We start from the raw sequence: 26,682 nt of genomic DNA, 5'->3' as shown, positions 1-26,682 counted from the left end.
AGAAAATTTATTATCAGAAGAACTACTTTGTTTTGCAATTTTTTCACTAAAGTGTCAATGACGTAACCAAGTAAGTGAGCAAGGCTTCAAGAACAAGACTTCATATGTGAATTCTGTAGATTACGTACTGTATTAGGTAAACAACTATTTTAATGTATTGGAAAAAGTTAGTAACTGATTATGAGGAAGAACCCACAGCACATTGATTATTTCTTGAACCCCATCTCAATGACTCATTGCATAATCGTTTTTTAAAGGATACATATAATGTAATTTACAGAATTCATAACAAAACCTTTGCTTCATCAGCCCTCATGTTCACAATGGACATAGATATCTCATATACAAACTTCAATGCAGAGTTATGATTGCAAGCAGTTAGAAAGTTTGGAAACCCATCCGTATCACCTTAGGGCAGATAAACAAACACTGGAACTACTGAAATCAGCCTCACTAGAAATTATTTTGAATTTGATGCACAAACTTATCTACAGATGCAGGGCATGTGTATGGGTAAAACAAACTATTGCAAACATGTAGATGAGTGGGAAGCAACATTGATTTTTGGATGATATCTTTCGGGTCTGGCACCATTGGAGAACCCTTTTTAACATATTCGTCAAATTGGCCAACTCAAATCACCTATATATATATATATACATGTATATATATATATATATATATATATATATATACATACATATATGCATGTAATAACAGCAGTAAAAAAAACAAAACATACATTTAAAGGACTCTTTAATTTGCTCTCAATAAAGACATTTTCATGAAATTCCGAAAGCTATGTCGCATGGTGCCAGAATCTTAAGGAGTCTTCCCATTGATAACTACCGTTTCAGGGGAAGCTAAAGGAATGAACATCATTCAACAAAACCATGCCATGTTAAAAGATTTTCAAAAAGTTTAAGCCTATAGGAGGAACCAACATTTTTAAAGATGTACTGGAACCTGAATCCTTTGGCTACAATGGTCAATTTGCCACAAGTTGTGGCAAAATTGCCATGTACATTGCCATGAACATGGACACCCGGAAGCTGTTTATTGAGGGAAAGCTCTCTTATAACTTTGTCAAGTCATAAGAGAGAAGTGGCCTTCACATTACCATTATATGCAGAGTGATATGTGCTCTTTCTCAACAGCATTTCATTTTCCTGTGATGTGTGTGTAAATAACATTAAATTAAATTAATGAAGTTTAGCACACAGCTTAACAGCCGAGGGAGCTAAGTCAACAATCACCAGTGCTCTCTTAAACTATCCTCTCTCTCTCTCTCTCTCATATGCAGCATTTGGGAAGTCTAAATCAGTTTAGTGAATTGGTTTGTTTGGAACATGGACACCAGGAAGCTGTTTATTGAAGGAAAGCCCTCTTATGACTTGGTCAAGTCATAAGGGAGAAGTGGCCTTCACATTACCATTATATGCACAGTGATATGTGCTCTTTCTTTACCCCTTTCAGAACTATAAATAAATTATCTCCTCAAGACCAAAATGAAATGCACTGAAATAGATGATATCTGCTGGGCAGATAATGGAGCGACAGGAGTGTTTAAATGGCTCAATTTCGTCCTCTGAATGGGGGCTCGCCCTCCACATGACAATGAAAATAGCACAGGAAAGTCACAGGTTTGGAACAACGAGAGTGAGTCTGAATGATTACAGAATATTAATTTACTTAAAAACTACTTAAATACATAAGAACTGAATTCAGTAGAGTAGATACAGAATAGTAATCGAGATACATTAGATACAGAATCACAATGAAACTGACCATTACCAAAGCCTGTGTTATCATTATCACAAGAACTTACTGCAACATGTTTTCTTCAGTTGGATCTACAATATTGTTTGCTGAAAATCAGCTTGTTTTGGTGTGCATTGAAGGCATCACAGAACGTAACTATTCTTTTTCACTGTGTATTGAGAAGAACATTTGTTTGAGAGCTTGCTACAGTGGCAACAATTGGCCACAACTGATGGATGAACTCGAGTGACAGAGCTCAGCTGTAAAGTTCTGGTGTCGTTAGAATTGCAGTTGAAAAATCTCAATAAATGATTGACAATTGACAATTTCTGAATTAAAACCAGGTGCCCATGATGCAGCTCTTTATTAGCACTGCTTAAGGACCATCAGCCAATAAATTGGCATGACTTCATAGGACTTCAGACCTTGTGACCCATCCACAGTGTCGAAGTGAACTACGAAAAGAAACAGGGTCACTGTCTTTCTTAAAACAGGCCAGCCCATAACAACATCAACATTTCAGCTTGAAACTTTATGACATCATGTAATTCAAAACAAGCTCATTTAAAACGAAACGATTTATGAACAAAGTTATAAAACAAGAAACAAAGAGGGTGTTATGGGTCAGTTTGGCCCAGTTCATGCAGGGGTGTCAAACTCAGTTCCTGGAGGGCTGCCTCCCTGCAGAGTTTAGTTCCAGCCCTGCTCCAAAATGCCTCCTTGTAATCTTCAAGCACTCCTGGAGACCTTGATTATCTACTTAAGGTGTGTTTAATTAGGGTTGGAACTAAACTCTGCTGGACTGTGGCCCTCCAGGAACCACGTTTGACACCCCGAAAGACTAAGGAAAAAGCAAATTCTTATTAATCACTAATTACCAATATAATTGACAACAATAAATGGTATTTGTCTTTGTTCCACATCTTTGTTTTTGAAGGGGAATTTGATCCTTACTAATGGCGCTGTTGGGGAATTTAACGTAATAAAAAGTTGAGAAACACTGAATTAGACAACCAAGAAAGGTAAATAATATTTATAGATATTTTTGTTGTAACAATGTACAGGAAACTTTTAGCAAATTTGTGCTTTCATTCCTTTTTGGCACAGGTGAACATTCTGAAAATAATCATAACTTACACAAACAATTTGCATTTTTAATGTAATGTTTTGTGCAATGTTTGATGGATCTTCCGGGATCAATACAGTATCTTCAGTTCATTTCAATTAACAGCATTTGTGTCAATATTGTTCCATAGGTTTTTATTTAAAAAAAAATATTTTATTTATTCTTTCTTGTGCTTACTGTAATTATATTAAAATTGAAGTAAATTGGGCCAGAAGTTTTAAAAGCAGAAATGAAAAGCTTGAATTTTTGTAAAAACACTTAAAAAAAAGGTGAAAATTCCTTGTACCAGCAGACACATTGCTTTTTCTCACAATTTGGCATGCCCAATTCTCAATGTGCTTTTAAGTCCTCGTGGTCGCATAGTGATTCGCCTCCGGGTGGCGGAGGATGAATCCCAGCTGCCTCCGCATCTGAGACTGTCAACCCAATCATCTTAAAACATGGCTTGTTGAGTGTGTTGCCACGGAGACATAGCACGTGTGGAGGCTTCAAGCCATCCACCACGGCATTCAACACAACTCACCACATGCCCCACCGAGAACGAACCACATTATAGCAACCACGAGGAGGTTACCCCATGTGAATCTACCCTCACTAGCAACCAGCCAAATTTGGTTGCTTCGGAGACCTGGCTGGAGTCATTCAGCATGCCCTGGGATTCAAACTAGCGAACTCCAGGGGTGGTCGCCAGCGTCTTTACCAATGAGCTACCCAGGCCCCCTCAAGCAGACAAATTTCTGATAATGTACTTCTTTTGTACACAAGCAGAGTGGAGATTTCTCCATGCAAACGGTCGCTTTCTTGAATGTAGGTATAATGCGATATTCACCTTGTTTAGCAGTGCTACGTGGTCATGATATTGAAGTTGAAAGACTGGGTATAACTTTGCACAGGTCAGAGAACAAATCTATCACACTATATATATTATATATGCCAACGCATATAATGTTTAAGTCTTGTTACTGTAACTATTAGTAATGCTTTTGTGAAAAAAAAGAAAATATATAAAAAAAAGAAATAAAAGAAAAAAAAAACTGAGTTTAGAGTCATTTTTGTTTTTGTGGAAATCAATATTAATTCCACAAATGCTTTCAATAGACCTTACCTGGTATTGGACAATGACCAATTAACGTAACATTCTATTCCATGATTCAGTCCATCATGTTCATATATTAGCACTGAAGAGGACATTTTGCAAAACTTGCAAACAAAAGTTTCTTGCTTTCCTGCTAAATTAAGATGCTATCTTGAAATAGTTGAACTTGTCTGTGATTGGCTGGATGAGGTGGTGGCAGCACTGAGCAGAGAGAAGCCACTGTGACTCGACTCTAGACTGCTCATGGAGCCCCTGAAAGAAAAACAAACACACATTTAGAGAAACACACATTTACAGGACGACACAAAATTGGTATACCACCAGCTACTTTAAAGACAGCAATTTAATGATATAAAGTTTTATTATTATTATTATTATACAAGTGACCTAATATTAGTAGTCATTATACTGATTTTATGCAACTATCTAAGAGAACACTCAACTGATTATACAACAGTATTTAAATTAAATTGGATTAAAGGTATAGTTTACCAAAAAAAATAAAAAAGAAGGAAATTCCCAACCTGTGTTAAAAAGTGACACCCTGTACACGAGCAATGTTGCGTCGCAACACCTTGAGGCTGTCTACACTGGATGTGTCAAAGCGAATGTTCTGTAGCATTCTGTAGTTTGCCACTGCAGAATGTTCTGCAGTGGCAAACATGAGGCTTAAATACATGGACAAGCGTAACAAGACATACAAGTTAACCAATGACGAGACAGAACTGATAACAAGGTAACTAGACAATAAACCAATGAAAACAAGACACATGATCATGGAGGGAAACATGAAATCACATGATCAGGGGACCACATGACATGAAACACATGAACAAACACATTAAACATTACACTCATTCGAGATGAGAAATATATATGCAATGCCGATCACAGGTGATCACCGTGAAGTGCGTGCCAGTTAAAAATGTGTCAGAGTGTGGTCCGACTAGCTCTGATGTCAAGCTGACATATACACTTCCCCAACTGCGCTGACTGAAGGCATGATGGGAAACAAGTTGCTGACGACACAGCTTAATACTCATTGGCTTAAAAAACAATTGGTATTAGCGAGGTCAGCAGGGGGTGCTCACCCTACGGTCTGTGTGGGTCCTAATGCCCCAGTATAGTGACGGGGACACTATACTGTAAAAAGTCACCGTCCTTCGGATGAGATGTTAAACCGAGGTCCTGACTCTCTGTGGTCATTAAAAATCCCAGGACACTTCTCGTAAAGAGTAGGGGTGTAACCCTGGTGTCCTGGCCAAATTCCCCCTATTGGCATCTATCTATCATGGCCTGGTATTAATCTCCATCCCTGAATTGGCTACATCACTCTATTATCTCCTCTCCACCAATAGCTGGTGTGTGGTGGGCGTTCTGGCACACTATGGCTGCCGTCGCATCATCTCTATGCTATGTAAAGCGCTTTGAGTGCCTAGAAAAGCGCTATATAAATGTAAGGAATTATTATTATAATGATTATAATTATGTTTATTTCTCTTCAAAAAAAAATTTTTTTTCATCTCTAATATCATATTTTACATTTATAAATTATATGTGAATGTTCCCAACAATCTGACAGTGTGATCTCTCTATGGGATATGTGATTGTTAACATATTTCTGAAATATCTAAAATACGTGTCTTTTATAAACTAAAAATGGATGAACACGTCTGAAGGGGATAATTAATTAACAGGTAGATTGGGTGTCTTTTTCATCATATTTATTTTCATTTTAAAGCAACATAATTTAAATTATATCCACATTATCAGCAACAGCGCATAAACGTGAATCCCACGATCTCTGCCTTTGATCTCGAAGGTGTCTGATCCACTACGAGAAGTGAGAAATGTCTGACTTGACAGAATGTATTTCACTCCTCCCATGACTGCAGCTGTCTACTCTCATCTACGTTCAAGGTGAGATTTTTGGCATCTCAAACAAGCCTGTTGTATCACAATGCACAGCCGTCGGCAGAGATAAAACGATACTAATGTCTATTTGACTCCTATTCTGAGTCCCTGAGAACAGCTTCCTAAGATGATATTCTTCTCACCACAATTGTACAGAGTGGTTATCTGAGTTGCTGTAGACTTTGTCAGTTCAAACCAGTCTGGTCATTCTCTGTTGACCTCTCTCATCAACAAGACATTTCCATCCACAGAACCGCCGCTCACTGGATGTTTTTTGTTTTTGGTATTATTCAGAGAAAATTCTAGAGACTGTTTTGTGTGAAAATCCCAGAAAATCAGCAGTTACAGAAATACTCAACCACCCAGTCTGGCATCAACAATCATTCATACGATTATCTAACCAGCCAATCATGTGGCAGCAGTGCATAAACTCATGCAGATAAAGGTCAGGAACTTCAGTTAATGTTCTCATCAACCATCAGAATGGGTAAAAAATATGATCTCAGAGATTTGGACCGTGGCATGATTGTTGGTGCCAGATGGACTGGTTTGAGTATTTCTGTAACTGCTGATCTCCTGGGATTTTTTTTTATATGTAAGGTTTAGCAAAATGATGTGCCCTTGTTTGCTTACAATGTTTTTTTCCTTGTGGGTCTGCATTTTTAATGCTAAGCACTTAAGTGTAGCCTACACTTCACCATATGTATAAAATGGGCAGTAAATATACTGACCTGAAGTCAGTGGACTGCAGCACTTCAGTGAAATACATGAGCTTGCATTTGTGTGAGGACACCTGCAGTGATGCCAGAACATCATCCACACGTGGCCGGCTGGATGATGAACATGATGGAGTGCTGTAAAAACGCCACTGCAGGATGTAGAATCCAGGCCAGCGTGTCACATGAGAACCCTGATGGAATGACGTGGATCACAAGAAGAAAATGAAAGTTTATTTCATTCATTTGAACACTTATCTTAGGCCAAGGGCAGAGGTTTGGTTATACGTTGGTAGGGACATTTTAAAACAAACTACACCTATGCATGTTATTACAACTATACTTTGATATTGTCACATCAGACCAGTGGATCTTATTAGGATTTTATTGTAGTAGGTAGGCTACTTAGTATTTGGGCCATTGACAAATAATGTTGTCCTAGATTATGAAAATGAGGAAGCTTTAAAAGAAAGGGTTAGTTTCAAGTTCATATAAATCACATTTTTGATAAACATTTAAAGCATTTTCTATTTCTACATGTTAAGACTTGCTCCTTGAATAAATGTGAATGAAACGTCAAACTTATAAATTCAAAAAACAGTTTTCAAAGATTTTTTTCAAGGTAAACAATATATAAATATATATATATATATATATATATATATATATATATATATGTGGCAGAGGCGGAGGGCGGGCCGGGTCGTGATCCTACACACCCGGTCCCATATTAGGCTAATTAAGCCTCCGAGAGGGATAAAGGTCGACTGCAGAGGATCGTGCGGGAGAGAGAGATCGTTTACGGACATGTCCGTCATGTGTGTGTTTGTGTCTTCTGTTTTAGTTTATTATTAAACCATTATTTATGTTGAAAAGCCGGTTCTCGCCTCCTCCTTTCCATTGATCTCTTTACAATATACTTTTTTTATTTCTTTATATATTCTTTTAACAAATAATATACATTTTCGTGTCACGTGCTACTGCATTTGACCTGAACAAAATATGAATTTTCATAAAAATATCAACAAATCTGATCTTGTTTTTAACAAAAAATGAGGATGAGGATCTTCTCTGGTTTCCTTGTCACAGGACAACACACTTCTACATGTATACTGGTTACACCTTTGATTTGGTGGACAAAATTGATTCACTGCTTATTTTTATTTATTTTTTTTGTATTTTACTAAATAATAATACAATATTATTCTAAACTACTTTTGCCAAAAAAAATTTTTTTTCAAGAATTTCGGATTTTAATGGGACTTTTTGTTTATATGTTCTTTGGATGGTCGAACAGCTGGAAAATTAAGCCCCAGGAAAATAAAAATGCAAAAAATTTATAATAAAATAAATAAATAAATAAATACTAAAATTACTTTGAACTCAGAAACTTAAAAATGTTCATCAATGCAGAAGTGTATTCAAGTAATTGTTTTGTATGCATTTTTTTTTCCCCTTTTCAATAAATTAAAATATCCACAAAATGACAGTCACATTTATATGTGTTTCTCCAAAACAATGCTGCCAAAAAAATCTACAATGTAAACTGTAAAAAACACAAAGTGCTTGAAACAGAGAACATAGACAGTCTTGATTCTAGTTGTTTGGTGTTTTGATTGTTTTGCCCACATACTATATGACCAACTACCAGTGAACAACTTATATTGTACCTTAGAATCATAAATGTAAAGTTTGTTAAACCACAGAAAGAAAATATAAATTTTACGAATGAAAACATAACACAAAAATCTACATTACTTCTATAGCTTTCAGTCACAACTGCAATCACTAGATATATTGGTAGAAATTACTCATTAGCTTCTGAACTTTTGTAGTGACATATCCCTACAGTACATACACAAATCTAAACCAATGTTAAAAGGACAGTTGTCCTGGATAAGTCTGGGGGCACAAAAGTGATACTTAATGGATTGTCACTAGGGATTTAAACCTAAAATGTTTTGCTTACCAACCCAAATCTTGAACACCACACCACAGTGTCACATATGCTGGGTTTTACCTGTACACTCTCTCCTTCTCTGCAGGTAAGCGCTGTCTCCACCATGCTATAGTCTTGTCCAAGCATCCATGATCTGTCAATGAGCTGGACATTATTGCTGCCAGGGCAGGCGAGGTTGTGTGCGCTTAGTGCGTCTCTTTTTGCTGGATGAGGGGCTCTTCTGGAGTGATAGATATTGAAGATCATGTCGCCTTTACATATATCAAAGTCCCATGTAATGACTGACGATGCATCAGTAATCTCTATCAGCACCTGAAAATAGGGGGTTTTGCCTTGAGATCATATTTCATTTTTAAGTATAATAGTTAAATATATGCAAATGGCCATTTGTGTAGTATTTTGAAATATACAGTATGTGGCATATACGTATATAAAAATACATTTGTGAAAACTATATGAAATTATATTGAATTTAATAGTCCATGATGTGACTGTTTATGTTCAAGCTATCCAAAAACAATGCTGTGGATATTCGGTGGTGCTATATTGTTTTGATGGCTATTTTAAGGAATTATCTTGATAGTATTGATCTTTTTGACATATAAAAATGTAACTCTATATTATATATGTTATAATGAAATAAAAGGATTCTGAATTTTGTTCCACCCTTGCAACACAAAACACTGTTAACTACATACTGTACATGCAAAATACTGTGTTCTACAGAGCAGAAGGACAGTATATGATTACAAGCATAATTCAACTTTCACACTGCATGTCTTCTTCCAGCCAACAGATGGTACCAATTATCAACATTTGCAAATTAACTTTGCACAAAGTAAACAATACAAGCTATGTATTGCTCAGTGTTATCTGTGGTTGAGCTGCACCTCATGTGGAGCTCCCTTAAACACACTCGCACTTTTGTAGATGGTTTCGGTCCACAGTTTAACCTCTTCGCTTTCCAGTTCTTCAGCTGTACGGTACAGAGACTTGGGAACAAGACCACCCTCAGGAACATCACACTGAATAGACAAGAGAAACAAGATCCTGCAGGTTAAGCCAAGAGTGATTCTAGAGTTTGTCATTACTGTCTGAATTACACAGAGGATCCAAAAGTATAAGACCACCCTGACAATTTCTGGATTCCTTTTGATTAGTTATTTATGTTTTTCCTCAATTTTAGTTTGCATTGGACAAAATCCTCTGCTAAATGAAAACAACACATATTAGTTTACGACATAGAGTTAACATTGCCAATTCTGGGTTCATATTTCTGCAACTGCAGTTTTTAAGCACTCACCAGACAGTCTCCTCCTAAGAAATCAGGTATGAAGTCTTTGTTGATGTAGTCCACCAGACCTCCTGGGCCCTGGTAGTCATTGCCAGCATAAATGAGGAACTTCTTTCGTGTGTTTTCATCAATAAATGGACTCACCTGAGAGGAGAGAGGGAGGCAGCAGAAGTCAGTGGGTTAGGAGGTCATTTTTCATTAGCACTGTGCTAACACAGACACCGGCAAACATGACATTTACGGCAGCCGATAATTAAAGGCCAGAAGAGTGAAATAACACCAGGGTAAAATGACATTCAACTCTGAGCAACCAACTAGTCGATAAGTGAGGATGAATCTAGATTAGTGAGTTTATCTCAATTGTTTTATGCTTTAATATTTTTCGTAGCAGCACTTTTAAATGGATTCATTTAGAGACTCTAATAGTCTGTTAACTGTCAAATTCAACAATAACTTAAAGATTATTAATGTCAGACAACATATATATATATATATATATATATATATATATATATATATACAGCACACACACACACACACACACACACACACACACACAGTTGTGTTTCCATGTTTTATGGGGACTTTCCATAGACATAATGATTTTTATACTGTACAAACTTTATATTCTATCCCCTAAACCTAACCCTACCCCTAAACCTAACCCTCACAGAAAACTTTCTGCATTTTAACATTTTCAAAAACATAATTTAGTATGATTTATAAGCTGTTTTCCTCATGGGGACCGACAAAATGTCCCCACAAGGTCAAAAATTTCGGGTTTTACTATCCTTATGGGGACATTTGGTCCCCACAAAGTGATAAATACACGCTCACACTCACACACACACACACACACACACACACACACACACACACACACACACACACACACACACACACACACACACACATTTGTGTGTTTCCATGTTTTATGGGGACCTTCCACAGACATAATGGTTTTTATACTGTACAAACTATATATTCTATCCCCTAACCCTAACCTTACCACTAAACCTAACCCTCACAAAAAACTTTCTGCATTTTCAAAAAACATAATTTAGTATGATTTATAAGCTGTTTTCCTCATGGGGACTGACAAAATGTCCCCACAAGGTCAAACATTTTGGGTTTTACTATCCTTATGGGAACATTTGGTCCCCACAAAGTGATAAACACACACACACACACACACACACACACACACACACACACACACACATACACACATATATATATATATATATATATATATATATATATATATATATATATATATATATATATATATATATATATATATATTGTTTGGTCTATGTACACATGCAGAGAATTGTGCTTCTCCTTTTTTAAGAGCGTTGTATTTTTAAGACCATGTGTCCAGTTAAAAATAGTACAACATATACAAATGGCCAATTCCAGCATTAAAAACATGACATTTTTTGGAATTAACTATGTGAATAATAATGCACTTTCCAAAGATAATGGAAGACAAATGATGGAGAAGGGTTGGAACTCCTAAGAACATGTAATATTTAACTTTTTGTACATTCATATGAACAAGGAAATAATTACATTACGGACATGACATCTCTCTATTATGGAGGTTACAGATGTGAAAGCGGCACTTGGAAAATCATCCATAACCTGCCGATTTTGACCTCAGATGGTGCAGGATGGATTGGATTAAGATTGAAATCATAAAATGGCCTTGTGTGATAAGTAAAATGCAAAACGCTGCATTTTAAAATAGTCTGTGTTCACCACTTCAACACGTCTAAATGAAAATAAGTATTGTTAACATAAAGTGAAAACAAAGCCCTTTGACCCCTTCTTTTGCAACTATGAAATATGGCTGGTTGAAAATATTGTTTTACAAATGTTGCACAACTCATGAGAGGATTTTCATGAAAGAAATTATAAAATAAATAGCACTGTAATACAGTGAAATATAGACATACATTAACAAAATGGCTGACATTTCAAACAAATCTTTCAGTCAACCCACCAACTAGCTGATTTTGTAAACATGTAGCACATCCTTTGTGCATAATACGAATATTAGTATGTTTGTGTGTCTGTTTACCAAAGTCCACAGCACAGGAAACACTCTAGGGGCTCTTAGTATGAGCAGACGGCCCAGTGTCTCGGGATAGTTGGCTTCTACAAGTTCAATGATCCTCAGTAGAGCTTTGATTCCTGGCCTCCACAGGTGCCTCATATTCAGCCCCTCCAGATCAACCAGACATGTCCAACAACTACAGCAGAGGAGCAGTAAATGGTTATCAAGGTAGGGTCATCGTTTAAAACAGTGGCTCTCAACTGGTTGGACATCAGTTCAAAACGAATACCAAACCCGTAACACATATATTAATGTAGTCTGAGTCATATTTTCTTTTACTTTGCATACTTTTTCATGTTTTGTGTTTTTTTTTAATGAGGGAATATCAAGCAACCTCTCCATGTTGGGAGCTGCCTTATTTTGCTGCCCTCTACCAAGTGACAAATGTGTCAAAATACTGTAAAGTTTCATTGGGCACACAGCCTTTGACACCAACAACATCAAATATGGGAAGTGTTTATCCCATTTTTGCCATCCTAAATACACTATTATGTGATCAGTTGTATTATATTATTTGCATTTGGCATTGTTTTTTCCTACTGTCTGCCCCAATCAGAACAGACATGTGACCCATTTAAGGTTGCGATCCCTCAGTTGAGAGCCATTGATGTAAAATTCAAAAGTACATGGCTATCAACACATAGATGGATACATGATCTGTCTGATCATGCATGGAAAGGTTAAGTACCTGATTGGTTTTTCAAATATTTTGGTGTTTTCTTCACAGAGTCTGAGACCTTCTTCATTGATGGACAGCACCTAAAAGTTGGGTCAAATGTTGTAGGTGTCAGTGAATTTATAGATTTGTCGTTACTGAGATGTTTATTAGACTAACTCTTACATGTCTCAGTAGGGTCTCTTCTCCCAGTGCTCGCACTAAACCTTTGGTGTCCATTTGTCCAAGTCGAAGAATATAGAGAGGACGACCATCTAAAACAGACGAGCACATAACCGTATTTAGAGCGCCTACACTTTAGAGAAAGCTGACAGTGTTTGACGGATAGAAATCCATCTATTCTGAAGATATCGAAAGAGCCAGTCAATTTGTAATCAAGCGGGAATCCAGCACATTGGATTTCTAAAAACACATCTGGAACTGCCTATCTGAAATTCTCATCAGTCAATTGATTCCTACACCATAGTGCATTTCGATTTACTCCACATTTGCTGCATCATCAGTGTCACTTTCGCAAACCCTTGTGTGTTTTTCTCCTACAAATCTTTGTCCCAGTGACGCACCATCCCATTAAAATCAATGGATTCTGAGGATTCTATGACTCATAGTAAACTTTAGTGTGTAGCCACCCTTATAGAAAACACCTGGCTAAGATCAATTTTGTTTGACCAGTAGCCAACATTTCAATTGATCATTTATATTAAAGGTGCTTGTGTATCTAAGGCGTGACTGACTCAATTCCTGGACTGAGAGGGTAAAGGTTAGTTCTCTGTTAGTTCTGTCACATTTCGATTGACAATGTTTAAAGTCAAATAAAGTAGACAGAGTGGACCTTTGTCATGGTGGTGCCAGCCTCCAGTGTAGTAGTCCTGCAGCAGTTGTGGATAGAGCCAAGTGTCCAACAGAAAGTCCATCTGATGCTGTTTCCTCCATGTGAGCGTGTGGCACAGAGCCTCTTTGGCCTTATCCAGATTAAAGTCCCGTGAGCGCAGGAAACGCAGCACATGCTGGTCTTTAGGGATCTGCCAGGAGTTGGTACATTCAAGACTTATAATTATATATTGTTTACATACCCTTTGAAGAATCTTTGAAGAAGAGCTTTATCATAGAAATATAATAAAACAATAGGAAGAACATCAAACAGGTTCTGTAAGGAGTATACAAACAGTGTATGTGATAATCACCTTGCCTTTGTGTGTTTCCTGCAGCCACTGTCGTAGGCGAATAAGGCAGCTCTCTTGGAAAGGCGTCAGCTTTCCCAGATAGCGTGAAATGTAGTCGGCATCTAACTTGTCTGTAACCAACAAACAGGCATCTAACAATCTGAAAATTGTGTTTGGGACCTCAGTGTCCTAAAGGTACATGGTTAAGTTCTGGGACATGTTGATGCACAGCATCTTTCCATTTTTCATCAACATTTATTATATTGATGCTAGTTGGAGCCACTGGGATTCATCTCACCATCTGGAGAGCCATGCAGGACGTCTGTGGAGCCGGGGTGTGCTCTGCTGCTGCATGATGGGATATCTCTGGCTGAGCTGACATGCAGTTGGTAAGATGTGGTAGGGGCAGGAGGAGGCGTCCAGCAGGGAACGTGGGTTATACCTTCCTCCTCCAGCTGTTTGAGGTAGTATTCAATAATCTCCTTCCCCTGTGGAGAGAGAGAGAGAGAGAGAGAGAGAGAGAGAGAGAGAGAGAGAGAAGAGACACAGAGAGTTATATGAGTTTACACAAATCTAACAAGCAAACACTGGGTTTTATGTACACATTTAAGAGTGTACACAAAGTTTCTCCAATGAAAACATTCTCTTACACGCAAGTCAACTACAGCTGGGGCTTTAGAGCAAAAACATTTCCTGACAATGAGGAAAAAGGAAGCAAAAAATAGTTCCTTTGAAATACAGTATGAAACGTAGCACAAAGTAATATATTTAATTAATATCACATGAACAAGAGTGCGATATGGCCCTACATCAGCACTGCTGTGATTTGGCCTCAGGTAATCACAGCAGTGCCTGTTTAGGGCCATATAGCACGATTGCATGTGTGATATTGCTTATATACAACAGTTCAATGAACAAGTAAATTAAAAAAAAGTACGGTCATAAAAAAAGCATTTGTGCACGGAACTACTTTACTACACAACCGATCTGCCATTGCTGGTTCAAACCAAATGATGCGTCCAAGCCTTCATTAGTAATTAAAAAATTTAACTTCAGAAATAGTATCACGGCTTGTGCTGTTTATAACAAGTTATTGGATAAACAAGGATGGATGGGTGTGTGTGTGTGTGTGTGTGTGCGTGTTTTTGTGATTTACGAGGACAATTTTGTAAGTTACAAACTGGTAATTACAAGGGTATTATGCTATAAATGTGATTTATGAGGACATTTCTAGTGTCCCCATAATTCAAATCGCTTAAAAATCATACTAAACAATGTTTTATTGAAAATGTAAAAATGCAGAAGGTTTTCTGTGAGGGTTAGGTTTAGGGGTTGTGTTAGGTTTAGAGGATAGAATCTATAGTTTGTACAGTATAAAAGTCATTATGTCTATGGAAAGTCCTCATAATGATAGGTAGACCAACATTTGTGTGTGTGTGTGTGTGTGTGTGTGTGAGTAGAGAGAGAGAGAGAGAGAGAGAGAGAGACAGAGCATGTGTGATCACCTGTTGACACTCCCAAGCAGAGATGCTGTCAGCTTACTGAATATCAGCTTTCTCAGTGGAAAAATAGTGTCCGTAGTATTTCGCGGTAGTCGGTGCTATAGAAACCGCAATGTCCTCCGCCATTTTAAACAGCTTGCATTGTGTAATTAATCAGTCTGTTTTATCTCTCAGCTGTGATGAGCCGTAATGCTGAAGTTGTTGGTTTAAAGCCATTTAAAGCTATTTCCTAACATTAGTAATGTAGTTGTAATACAAGCGATCACGAAGAGCTGTTGTAATTAAACACTAGCTGACACGGATTCACTTCACGTCACCAACTGCTCATATTACACACAAAAATGATATTTTGCCACCACCTGCTGGCTAACATATGTAATGTTAATACATTGTAAGAGACACATTATAAAGTAACTCTTAACACATATGCAATACTCTTACACTTTAGTTCAGAACTGCACGAACACAAGCAGAGTGATACATACACAGCGAAGCGTTCGAGTGATAATAGTGTCAGACCATTAGTGCTCATGGAGCGTCTCTCGTCCAATCAGATTCAAGGACCGGAACTAACTAATAATTTATATTACATTCTGGAGGATGAAAATGTTCATTCAGTAAAATAAATAAAAAGTTGAAAAGAACATTAAGTCTGTTTTGAGCACAATTAAATGTCCACTAAGTAAGATTTTAGCTGGCTCTTACTCATCCCGTCAGTCCCAGAAGTACTTGTGGTTTTTGACTCTGTTCAGACGCCTGTCCTCCTGAATAGTGGAAGTTTGTTTAGCAAAGGCAGCCTCTTTGCACTGAACATGTTTCTTTATCTTGTGTTTTGTTAGTTTAAGTCTGTGTTTTAATCCGTCTCCTAATACACACATCCCTATAATTAACATTATTTCATCCAATTCAAACAGATTTTCGCACACTGGATTGTAGCGGGCCAATGCAGCTCGCGAGTTCTCTGCCAGCTTAACACCAACGAGTAAAACTTTTGAGTGAAAATAATTATTCTCAGGGTTACACCACATGTACAAAATGTGCCTTTTTATAAACATGTCAAAATTAATATCAGATGTTTTTTTTAAACATCTCCCTTTCTACATTTGTTGACTGCTGGGTGTTCCAATTTTGAATAGAAGTGGCCCGTCTATTCTAAATAGTCTCTGTACCAATGTTTATCTCAGCCAACTAAATACTGAAAAAATGGGAGAAAAAATAGGGGATGGAAGTCTGCTGGACCACACCAATCAGAATGTAATAATAATAATAATAATAATAATAATAATAAGATTGAAATTATTAATGTTTTCCCATTTACTTTAATAATGGATTATAGACTTTTTCTTCAAATGAACTCTTTCTAAATTATGTCTTCAGAAATTATATTTTGAATGAATGACATCACCACTTTTCTATTTTTCATTTTTTTTGTGTGTCTTGCAATTTGCACTGTGGGCTGTACCATTAGCTCAGGGGTGTGGGTTGGAAAATGGACTGCTGACTGCATGGACATTTTGTGGTCATTTAAATGGCTAGCTCAGGGGCCGGCAACTAAGTCACACATTCCACCATTGGCTCACGCAGGAGTAATTATTGTCAGAGTGGAAAAAAAATTTGTATGACCCACAGAGATACAATGTACATCTCTACACTTCTAGTGGGTCGCACAAGTATGTTCATCTTTGTATCACTGAAGTCACAATTAAAAAATTGAAGAAAGGGAGATAAATGGTCAATTATTAATTCATAAAGAATAAGTTTCAAACGTATTTATATTTTTATTTTTGAATTTGGCTTGGTATGGTCTAGAAATGTACTGTAAAGTATTACACGGACCATTATTTTCATGAAAATAGGCAAAAGTAACATTTACCCTAGAAATGCTGACCTGTGGGTGATGCTTTGAGTCTTGCTGGTTTCATGTTCTAAAACTACTAAAAAGGAATGCAATCACACCTTTTTAATACTGGCAGCGTATTGCTTCATGGCGATCTTCTCTGCTGCGCTCTCAAACCCAAAAAAAGATTTGATGTCCATGTCAGCAGACTGTTCAAAACATGTCCAGTTTTCATTCTCTGGGTGAACCTGAGGAGCAATTGTTTAAAAATCAGGACCACTCTTAAACCAGCTAACAAATAACCACATGTCCACCAATAAGAAAAATGGCAGGATGTGTGTGTGGGTTCATACCGTGTAGCAACAGTGTTCTTGGACGAAGACTCTACTGGAGAAGGACTCATTATAGGCCTCTATGTGTAGAGTTCTCTGTCTGCGGTCCAGAGAGTTCTTTTGAATGAAATAAAGGAAGTCCACTCCTGCGATCTGTGCATTGAGACATGTGCCATATATATGTTAAAGGTAGACACTTAAAGGAATGCACAGTAATTAAAGGAATGGTTCACCCTATAATGACAATTCTGTGAACACTTGACAACTCATGCTTCAAAAAAGACGAAAACATACTACTAAAGCACCAAAAGTAGACAGTGTGACTTTTGCACAATATTCCAAGAGTTCTGAAGCCTTAATGAAGCTTTGTTTTAGAAACATAATTTAGGTCACTATTATTTGAAAATCAGCCCTCATGCTAAAGACCTGAAATCTCATTCACATTCAGCACAAATTCAACGCTGCGTTGACGTGTCCTGCCCAGTTTGATGTCATTAATGCCAAAACAGCATTAGTCATCGCATGTATCGTAACTGAACGTAATGTGCCAGTTAATAAATTTTGTGAGCTGCAGTAAATGGGAAAATTATTTGTAAATAAAAGCTTAAATGCTAATGTGTTCCTTCCACAAAGCTACTGTATGGCTTCAGATAACATTGGAATATACAGTATGTATGTGTAATGACTAGTGCATAGGTAATTTGGACTACTTTGGACTGTTTTCTTGTCCTTTATTGGATCTTTACAGATGTGGTCTGTTATTCAGATGTCATTGTATACAAGAGTGCTGTATGTTAATTATTCAAAAAACAGCATACAGGTTTGGGTCAACATGTGGCTATCGATTTAACATTTAATTTAGTGATTGATTATATAAAAATATTAGTGCAACTAATCATGTCACCTGAGCCATACATAAATTCGGTAACGAAAGAGCATATTTTTCTACCATCTAGCTTTTAGGAGCCATGTCAGCAAGGGGCAGTCAACCCGCCTACACAAACTGCATATGCTGCGCGGCTACAGAATGAGACCCAATCACACAAGGCAGATTTTGACAGCTGGACGAAGCACAACAGAATGCAGGGATCTCGAAATGCGATTTTAAAAGTTTTAACAACTTTTCATTACATTCAACTTACATATGGTGCTGAAAACCAGTGAGATGCTCCAAAAGTGTCCATCTGACACATATGTTCATAGACCGACAGTTAAAGATAGCGAAGACAGAACGTAACAATGTGTCCTGTGAGAACAGGACAGACTGACAAACTCAATTGCAAAATAGATTGCTGTTGTTGAATGTAGGCTTATGTTCAATGATATTAGAATACAACAAATGATATGTTGACTTCTAAAGCCCATTTTTGTATTGTCTAATTAATGCTTAACTCATCTGCCACAATAACGCAATGTATTTCAATCGGAAGATCTGAATTATAACATATATATTTGAATTATTATGTATTGTTTACATTTCATTATGTTTATATGGAGGCTTTCTTAGCAAATACAGTATTAATATACCGTATTCTATTAATTGCGATTAATGAATTGGCATGTCATGTAATTCATTCGATTCAAACCATTTAGTTGATTTACATCCGTAGTAAAAATGACAGAATTTTCATTTTTGGGTAAACTTTTCTATATGAGCATGAAAAAGGGTTTGAATAACATCAGTATTGATCAGATAACTATGACAAGACCTTTTAGTACAACAATTGTGGACAGTTTCTTTTGACCTTAAAATGTCAAACAGTTTTGTTTACTGGAAATAAAGAATAAAGGTGAAAATGTCATAGATTGTAACATTTTGGTGACAAAATACCCTCTTTAGAAGTCGAGGGGCATCCACATCCACGGTACATCTGCGCTCAACCACATAAGTCGCCCCATCCTCACTCTGACACTCACTGAGGGTTTCACTGTTCACAAACATGGGAATCAGCGGACAGTTTGGGAATCTTCTCTCATAGGCCTGTGGGGGGTTTAAAAAAGTAAGTGTGGTAGAGTAAAATTGGGTAACATAGACATAATGCAAGAATGCAAAAGGAAAAAATTATGCATTTGGCAAACTCTTTCATTGGGCGTCTCTGCACTCCCATTGGTAATACTAATGGAGAACTACCATATCGCCAATCCAAGTATATATTAATCCTTCTTAAAGTGTTTAAGCAAACATAACATTGGTCCATCCAATATATCATCTCCATTACAAATCCTACCATGATAAATATTATTTATGTTAAGTGATATTTGTGACATATTGCACACAGGGTTTCATGTCTTAAGTATGGCTGGTTCCAAGGGCGTAGGTTTGGTTTGAAAGTTAGTAGGGACATAGAGCAAAAATAATATTCAAAATGTTGATATTAAGAAAATGCGAGACAGTCGGTCTGATAATATAGGCAAAATAACATTATTACCTCATATAACAAGTCACATTTCTTATTTCTCTGGCACACCATATTAAAAATAAGCCTTTTTATTAAAGATTTTTTAAAGAAGAAACAAATAAAGAATTGACCACTAGGACTGCACAGTTAGGAGGAAAAATTTGATTTGCGATAAACTGGGATATTATCTTAAACCTAAGATTAATGGGTCAAAATAAAATGTTATCTTTATCAAAAAGATTTACCACGAGAAAATAATGTCCTAGGGACATAAAGTGACCATCGATAAAATATATTATCAAGCATTTAACAAATGGAAATCTAAACAAATGGTAAATTAACAATTTGTGCAAATGACATCACAAAATCAAACAAATTATGAGGAGAATGGAACATTGATATTTTGTCCCACTTTCTACTTTCCAACTCCGCATCACTCCATCATAATCTTTTCTCATATGGCTAATTTATATGTACTTACATTTTATTTGAAAAAGTAGGCCTCCTGACCAAAGTTGTGACTTTTTTTATTATTATCACAAATACCTTATTTTATTGACAACACTTTATATTATAATCCTGATGCTATTCTCTAATGTGCAAAATAAAGCATTTATTGGCAGTTATGCCAGCATCTTAAATTCCTGCACCTCTGACACAATTGTTCAAATTTTAAGGTGTCGTCCTGAAGAGGGTGCATACCGGCTGAAAAAGCAGAATCCTCCATTGGGCTGCATGCAAAACTTAGGACATTTTTGGCTTAGACAGCAAACATTTGAACAGGAAAAGTGAGCTTGTTTAAATCTACTAATTTCAAGAATTGGACGTAAAATACCAATGGAAATCAATCTGCGTAATATCCAGAAAATGTTAGTTTTTTTTGCCACTTGACAAGATAACACTGTTTATGCGCTGCTTCAGAAAAGGTAGGACAGTAATTTACACATGAACAAATATCCTAAGGACAATAATAATAGTTGTTAAAGTGAAAATAAAAACACAGTATGAAGTTAAAGTATTTTCAGTGGAAAAATTGCCCAAATGTTGGTCAGGACATTTCCGATTTTCTGAAAGTTGATAGGGCATGTCCCTATCATCCCTACCTAAAATTACACCTATGGCTTTTTCTATTGAAAATAATGCTCATACAAGGGTAATTTGTGCAAAGCTTCAAGCAAACAGCAAATGTTCCAGTAACATGATCACTTGTTCCGTGATGTGTTATTGTTGTACTTTTATAGTTGACTTAGCTCATATGACTGGTTGAACAAGTCACATGAGCTGTTGAGTCAACTACACAAATTAACCAAAGGTACGATTATCAATATTTACTCCTAGTCCAATTATAGTTTGTGTGGTTTCCATGTCAGCTAATGCCTCACATAAAAACCAATAAAAATCATCTTTCACTTGCTAAGGCTTCCATCACACTACAGAAAGATTGCTTCTGTAGTTTATGTACAAAACTTGAATAATTTAAGAGGACGAGTGTGTCATTTTCTCAATGTTAAAAATCCTTTCAGCAATTCCAGTTAAATATTCAGAAACAACTTTACAGTAAGCATGCTGACTTCCTGAAGAGTGTTAACACTGTGGCACTTTCATGATAGCCAACATTTTAACTTCAGATTTGTGGCTGGACTACCCGTTAGTTCAACCAAAGGCAGACAGGGAGAGTTTTGGGAATCCTTCTAAATTTTTGCTAATTTTGTTTGGTGCCACTAGTGCCGCAGATGTTACATGCTGAACTTTAAGCACATAATAGGCGTCTTCCCAGCATGTTTGTTTTGCTATGCAGTGAGAGACATGTAGACAGCTACAAGATCCTGCTCAATGTCAAACACAATTTGAAAGTGTACACAACTGCAAAAAGTTAAAGCTTTTATCTAAATGTGCACAGTATACATACTATATACTGAAGGAATAGTAAGAATAGTATAGTATGCCATTCTGAAAACAGCCAACCTCTGCTTCTCACTACAAAAATGGAACTATCACAGCCTTGGCTTTGTGTCAAATCAAAAGTGATTGGTCAAACAATGAGCTGTTTTCTCTGGAACATTACGTGTAATATTTTCTGCTTTTAAGAATATACAAAATAAATATGACATTTTATACATTTCATTATCTTTTACAAAATGTACTTTCATTTTATGGACCATGGTGGGAGTAGACATGAGCACACAGAAAGTTTTCATTTTTGTCAAATGTTGAGGTCAATATTTAATTTTATTTAAGTTGTATGCAAACAATGTGGTGGGCATAGTAGTGTGACATTAGTGAACTTGATTTAGGTCCATCCAGCCATTTTGTACGTTTATCTTATAGTATGTTAAAACAGTTTTCACCCCAGATTTCTGCCCCAGATGAAGTTTGATTGACAAGGGAGGCTTTATTAACTTTAACTCAAGTCATGAGTAAAATTAGTTTGCTCTGTTCCACACAAAATATTGTATATCATCGAAACGCTTTTACTATATCACATGCTTCCAAAGACGAAGCATGTGTTATCAATTTTAACACTTGTATTACATAACCACCTACTTAAGTTTATTCAAGCGTGACTAAGTTGTGCAACTGATAGAGTGTTAAACATGGAAGACTCGGGTCAAGACCACGTGTTGACGCATGAGCTGGAAGTGTCACGAAATGACATGGGCTGCGTTTCCCAAAAGCATCGCAAGCTTAAATTCATCATAGACAGAAATGGGCAGTATTTCAATACCCCAACCCTAAGTATTAATTTTGGTGCATAAGTCTCCCCACACCATTTATGCTTAATGAATGACACCTCTAATCACGTGATTTGTTGAGGGAAGGTGTGCAATTGATTTTTTTAGCATTTTGACTTACGAGTGAAAAAAAAACATAAAGTTATATTGAGGAGGGATCCAACCCATATCTAGAGACCAAAATGTCATAGAGACTTGTGGGGTGGCTCTTTGACTTGGCCGGTAATCACCTAAAACCCCCTAAAACACTGTAGCAACCACAGCAATGTTTTAGCAACACACTAAAACCCACAAAGCCTACTTTTGCTTCTACATAGCAACACCTTGGCAACCACCTGGACTGTATTTGCACAGACAAGGAACATTCATATTTTCTTCTAAAAAAATTGTAAATCTAGTTGTCCACCCTACAGTGGCCCCAATAACTAGTCAGACACTGAAGTCACACTTTAAATCTTTAAATAGCATCAAAACATCAAAGAAAATGGCATCTGAAGACAAATAATGCTATACCTTTTCTCAGAACTAACTTTAATTTTCTGAGCCATTTTTGCTCATTTTAACCAACTGGTGTCAAAGCAACATTTAGTGATGACAATGCTCATGTTCCAAAGTAAAGTATTTTCAGGATTGTATTTATACTAATCGCTTGCATATGTAGAGAATGCATCATTTTAATGTCCGAGTAGTACCCATTCATGATCAAATGCTGTACATACTCAGACAGTATGCGATTTCGAGACAGCCATGGTGTCCTAGCTGAGTAACAACAGGTGTAGCTCAGCAGAATAGTTCTGGACATTTTCAACTCTTTTATTTTTTTTACAACCAGAAAGTTTCCAGACACTTTTTGGCTTCATTTAAAATTGTATATCTATTAGTTTATCATTTAAAACCCCATCTTTTTTTTTTAAGTTATAGTGTGCATATGCAATTTCTTTTGTATTTAATAATATCTAATGCAATGACATTCATACATCTTTAAGTGAGGCCTCATTGCCCAAAACCTTTATCAGCCACTGTCTCAAAGGCATTTAGGGGGTTATTCTTAGGTTGTGGTTAGAGACAGTGCTGCAAATTTTCACTATAAACGGTAATGATTACATAAAATATGAGATAACATAAACATGTTATGACACAGTTATAAAAGGTCTTAGTCTATATATCCAAGTGCTGACTTAAACTGATGTGCTCTTATCAGCTTTTTCACAGCAAGCCAGCTGGTGATTTGGACATGAGCAGTGATATTAAGTAGTATCCTCTCATAATTTACAGCCTTGTTGTTCTATAATTATAAAGGCTGCAAAATGCTTTATTTATTTTTTTGTCACAAGTCTGATCTGGGTTAATATTATAAGGGGTCCTTTCCCCATCACTGATCACGGACAGAGTCACTGCTGTTTGTTTGTTTGTTTGTGGTGTGTACGTCAGTGTAATGACCCCAAACACATTGCAAATGTTCTGCGCTTTTCCAACCAGTGATTAGAACTCACACGGAGGCAAATAAAATGAATCTAATGGCAAATTGGTAAATACATGAATCATGTAAGAAGAAGAAAAAACATGTTTTAAACATTTAAAATTAATCCCATGCATGAAACTATTAATTTCAACATCTTTAGTAGTTTTATATATTATATTGTTATTGCTGATTCAAATATGGCATTTGCAAGACTTTAAAGACTTAAGTTAGTGCTAGTGATTCTCTAAATTCTCTATTTTCATACTCTTTTGTTTGGTACAGTATAACAATTAATAGCAGAATTTCTGAAATGCCTATATGGAAAAAATGAAAGGGGAAAAATATTTCTGGAACCAATGCTGCTGAAAAAGTGGGCAGTCACCATTGCATTCTATTGAGCTCCTAGAAGACCAAGCATTAGTAATTGTGCAAACAATGCAGAGCTCTGTGCAGGCAAGCCAGAGAACATACAATCTTTCAGACAAGACAATAAAGCTTCTGTATTAATACACCATTTATGATTATGTAAAAGGCCTCAGTCCTTGTCTTTTTCTGCTTTCGGGCATTGCTTTAAAAAGTTGAGTATCAGTAAGCTCATAAGCCGCTTGTTCAGTTGAAACCATAAAACTGCTGTTTATGCTGTAAAGCATGACAGACCTGAGTGCAGTGAGGTTAAAGATTTACTTCTATTTGAGCTGACTTTAGACAGCTGATCTAAGAGACTAGTGAACTCTAGAACGGCGCAGTTGGGACAGAGTACAGACTACACAGACTCCCATGCAGAGTCGAAAACCCTAGTATTAAACAATATCATTTGACAAGCTTTCTCTCTCATGTGCGTGCAGTGTTATTTCTTTAAAAACAACTCACCAACATTATGAGCTCAAAGGGGTATTTGTAAACCCTCACAGGGGACTGATACTTCTGCACCATCGCTGCTCGGATTCAAAACCTCTCCCTAGAACAAATACAAACCAAATGGTTATATTGAAAGACACACTGCACATAAGTAACAACACAGACATCCTGCAGCATATGGGGTAAGATAATAACACATGCATTACATCAGAGGTTATAGACTGAGCTTACATTACACTTTTCATCAAAGGTTTTTCATCATTATTAAAATACATTTTTCCATTTAACTTGTCGTTGCTATGTGATTTTATGTAACTTCACATTTAAGAGAGCTTAAGTTTAAGAAACTTAGATTTTCAATTTTAGAAGGTTGAAATTGTTTCTAGTGTATATAAGACTATATCTTCTGGCTTTCTTGAGGTTAACTGAATAGTAGTCTGACCATGTTAAATATTTGCTTCTATGAAACATGGGCTTGTTAAAAAAAGAGTAGTATAACAGTCCCCAGATTCAAACTAGCAATGACTCAAAAAAGAGCTGTGGATACATTATCTTCAGTATAGTTCATACTCGTTATTGTTTTATCAATGGCATGCAACATTTAAATGGAAAACAAAACACAAATTAATTTGTGTTAGCAAAGACGGACTGCAAAGCAATCATAAAAGCCAATAGGTAAACATTCAGGACAGCGAGGAAATTACATTTTACACTTTACCTTTGAAGTTAAATGCACAGAGAATACAGTTGCATAGGAGTCTTAAGATAAGAAGATAGATCTGATGTGAAATAATTTGAATCCAGTCTGATTTGCTTTAGATATTCGGTTCCATGCCGGTTGAGTGAAAGCTGATCTTGTGTCAGATTGGGTTACATAACCCACATCACTCATATAACTCACAAACCCCACCTCAACACTCTTGTAGGCAGTCCAGTGGGTGGGTCAAAGTAAGAGGTGGAAAAATGAATTTATCTGTTACACATAAGATTTTAGACTCCTATGTTGATTTTTCTGATTTTAACAATGATACTGGTTTGAGAAAGCCTTGCCTGAAAGTTTAGAACTGTTTAAAAGCTTTACGCATGCAACTACATACCTTAACAAGCTGTGTTTAAGTTTAAATTAACTCACTAGTTCACAGCTGAAAACATATAATAGCTTCATATATCTCATCTCAACACCTTTATTGAATGTCTGTGCTCCTCTTAATCTTGCCCCAGGTGGGGTAATCTTGCCCCAGTATTGGGGTAAGATGGCCCCTTTTCATAATTAAAAATGTTGTGCTATGACAACAAAATTAGCAAATGTTTCAATGTATTTTTCTTGATAATATGTTTGAAGATGCGTCATCATCCTGTACGTGCTAAAAGTTTATCTATGTATGTTACAATTCAAAAGTAAATGAACATTGTTGCCCTGCGATGGACTGGCGACCTGTCCAGGGTGTCCCCCGCCTTTCGCCCAATGTTAGCTGGGATAGGCTCCAGCCCCCCGCGACCCTGTACACAGGATAAGCGGTTGACGATGGATGGATGGATGGATGAACATTGTTCTTAAGGGGGGGTGTCTTACCCCATCTTAACAAGCTGTGCTTAGTATTAATCACAGTAAAATAAAGTATATCTAGACTGTACTTAAGTGTACTTTATGTGTAATTACATACCTCAACAAGCTGTACATAAGTTTAAATTAACTCACTAGTACACAGCTAAATACAGGTTGTAGCTTCAT

At 36.6% G+C, this 26,682-nt stretch overlaps 1 protein-coding gene across 1 annotated transcript; it reads right to left on the bottom strand.

Moving 5' to 3' along the window:
- Positions 1-777: 777 nt before the first annotated feature.
- On the bottom strand, positions 778-25,804 carry LOC127648067 (SEC14-like protein 1). The gene is made up of 16 exons (XM_052132659.1): positions 25,669-25,804; positions 24,963-25,050; positions 19,331-19,480; positions 17,521-17,652; positions 17,287-17,415; positions 14,127-14,316; positions 13,850-13,959; positions 13,498-13,687; positions 12,831-12,919; positions 12,678-12,748; positions 11,954-12,125; positions 9,877-10,011; positions 9,464-9,598; positions 8,634-8,885; positions 6,629-6,807; positions 778-4,235 (listed from the first exon to the last, which is right to left on the bottom strand). The coding sequence occupies exons 2-16, from the start codon at positions 25,023-25,025 to the stop codon at positions 4,130-4,132; spliced, it is 2,103 nt and encodes a 700-aa protein (XP_051988619.1). The 5' UTR covers positions 25,026-25,050; positions 25,669-25,804; the 3' UTR covers positions 778-4,129.
- Between the last annotated feature and the right edge of the window lie 878 nt (positions 25,805-26,682).

This window comes from Xyrauchen texanus, chromosome 8 (assembly GCF_025860055.1).
Source record: "Xyrauchen texanus isolate HMW12.3.18 chromosome 8, RBS_HiC_50CHRs, whole genome shotgun sequence".
NCBI classification, from domain to species: domain Eukaryota; kingdom Metazoa; phylum Chordata; class Actinopteri; order Cypriniformes; family Catostomidae; genus Xyrauchen; species Xyrauchen texanus.
The sequence above is the reverse complement of the archived record's forward strand: the minus strand, read 5'-3'. Positions and strand labels throughout refer to the sequence as shown.

What these genes read in the sequence shown, in the direction of transcription:
- LOC127648067 (XM_052132659.1), bottom strand. Translation starts at nt 25,025, where the DNA reads ATGGTGCAGAAGTATCAGTCCCCTGTGAGGGTTTACAAATACCCCTTT. An exon ending in CCTTTGAGCTCATAATGTTG is followed by an intron (nt 19,481 to 24,962) that starts GTGAGTTGTTTT and finishes AACCCCCCACAG; the next exon opens with GCCTATGAGAGAAGATTCCC. An exon ending in CCCCTCGACTTCTAAAGAGG is followed by an intron (nt 17,653 to 19,330) that starts GTATTTTGTCAC and finishes CTCAATGCACAG; the next exon opens with ATCGCAGGAGTGGACTTCCT.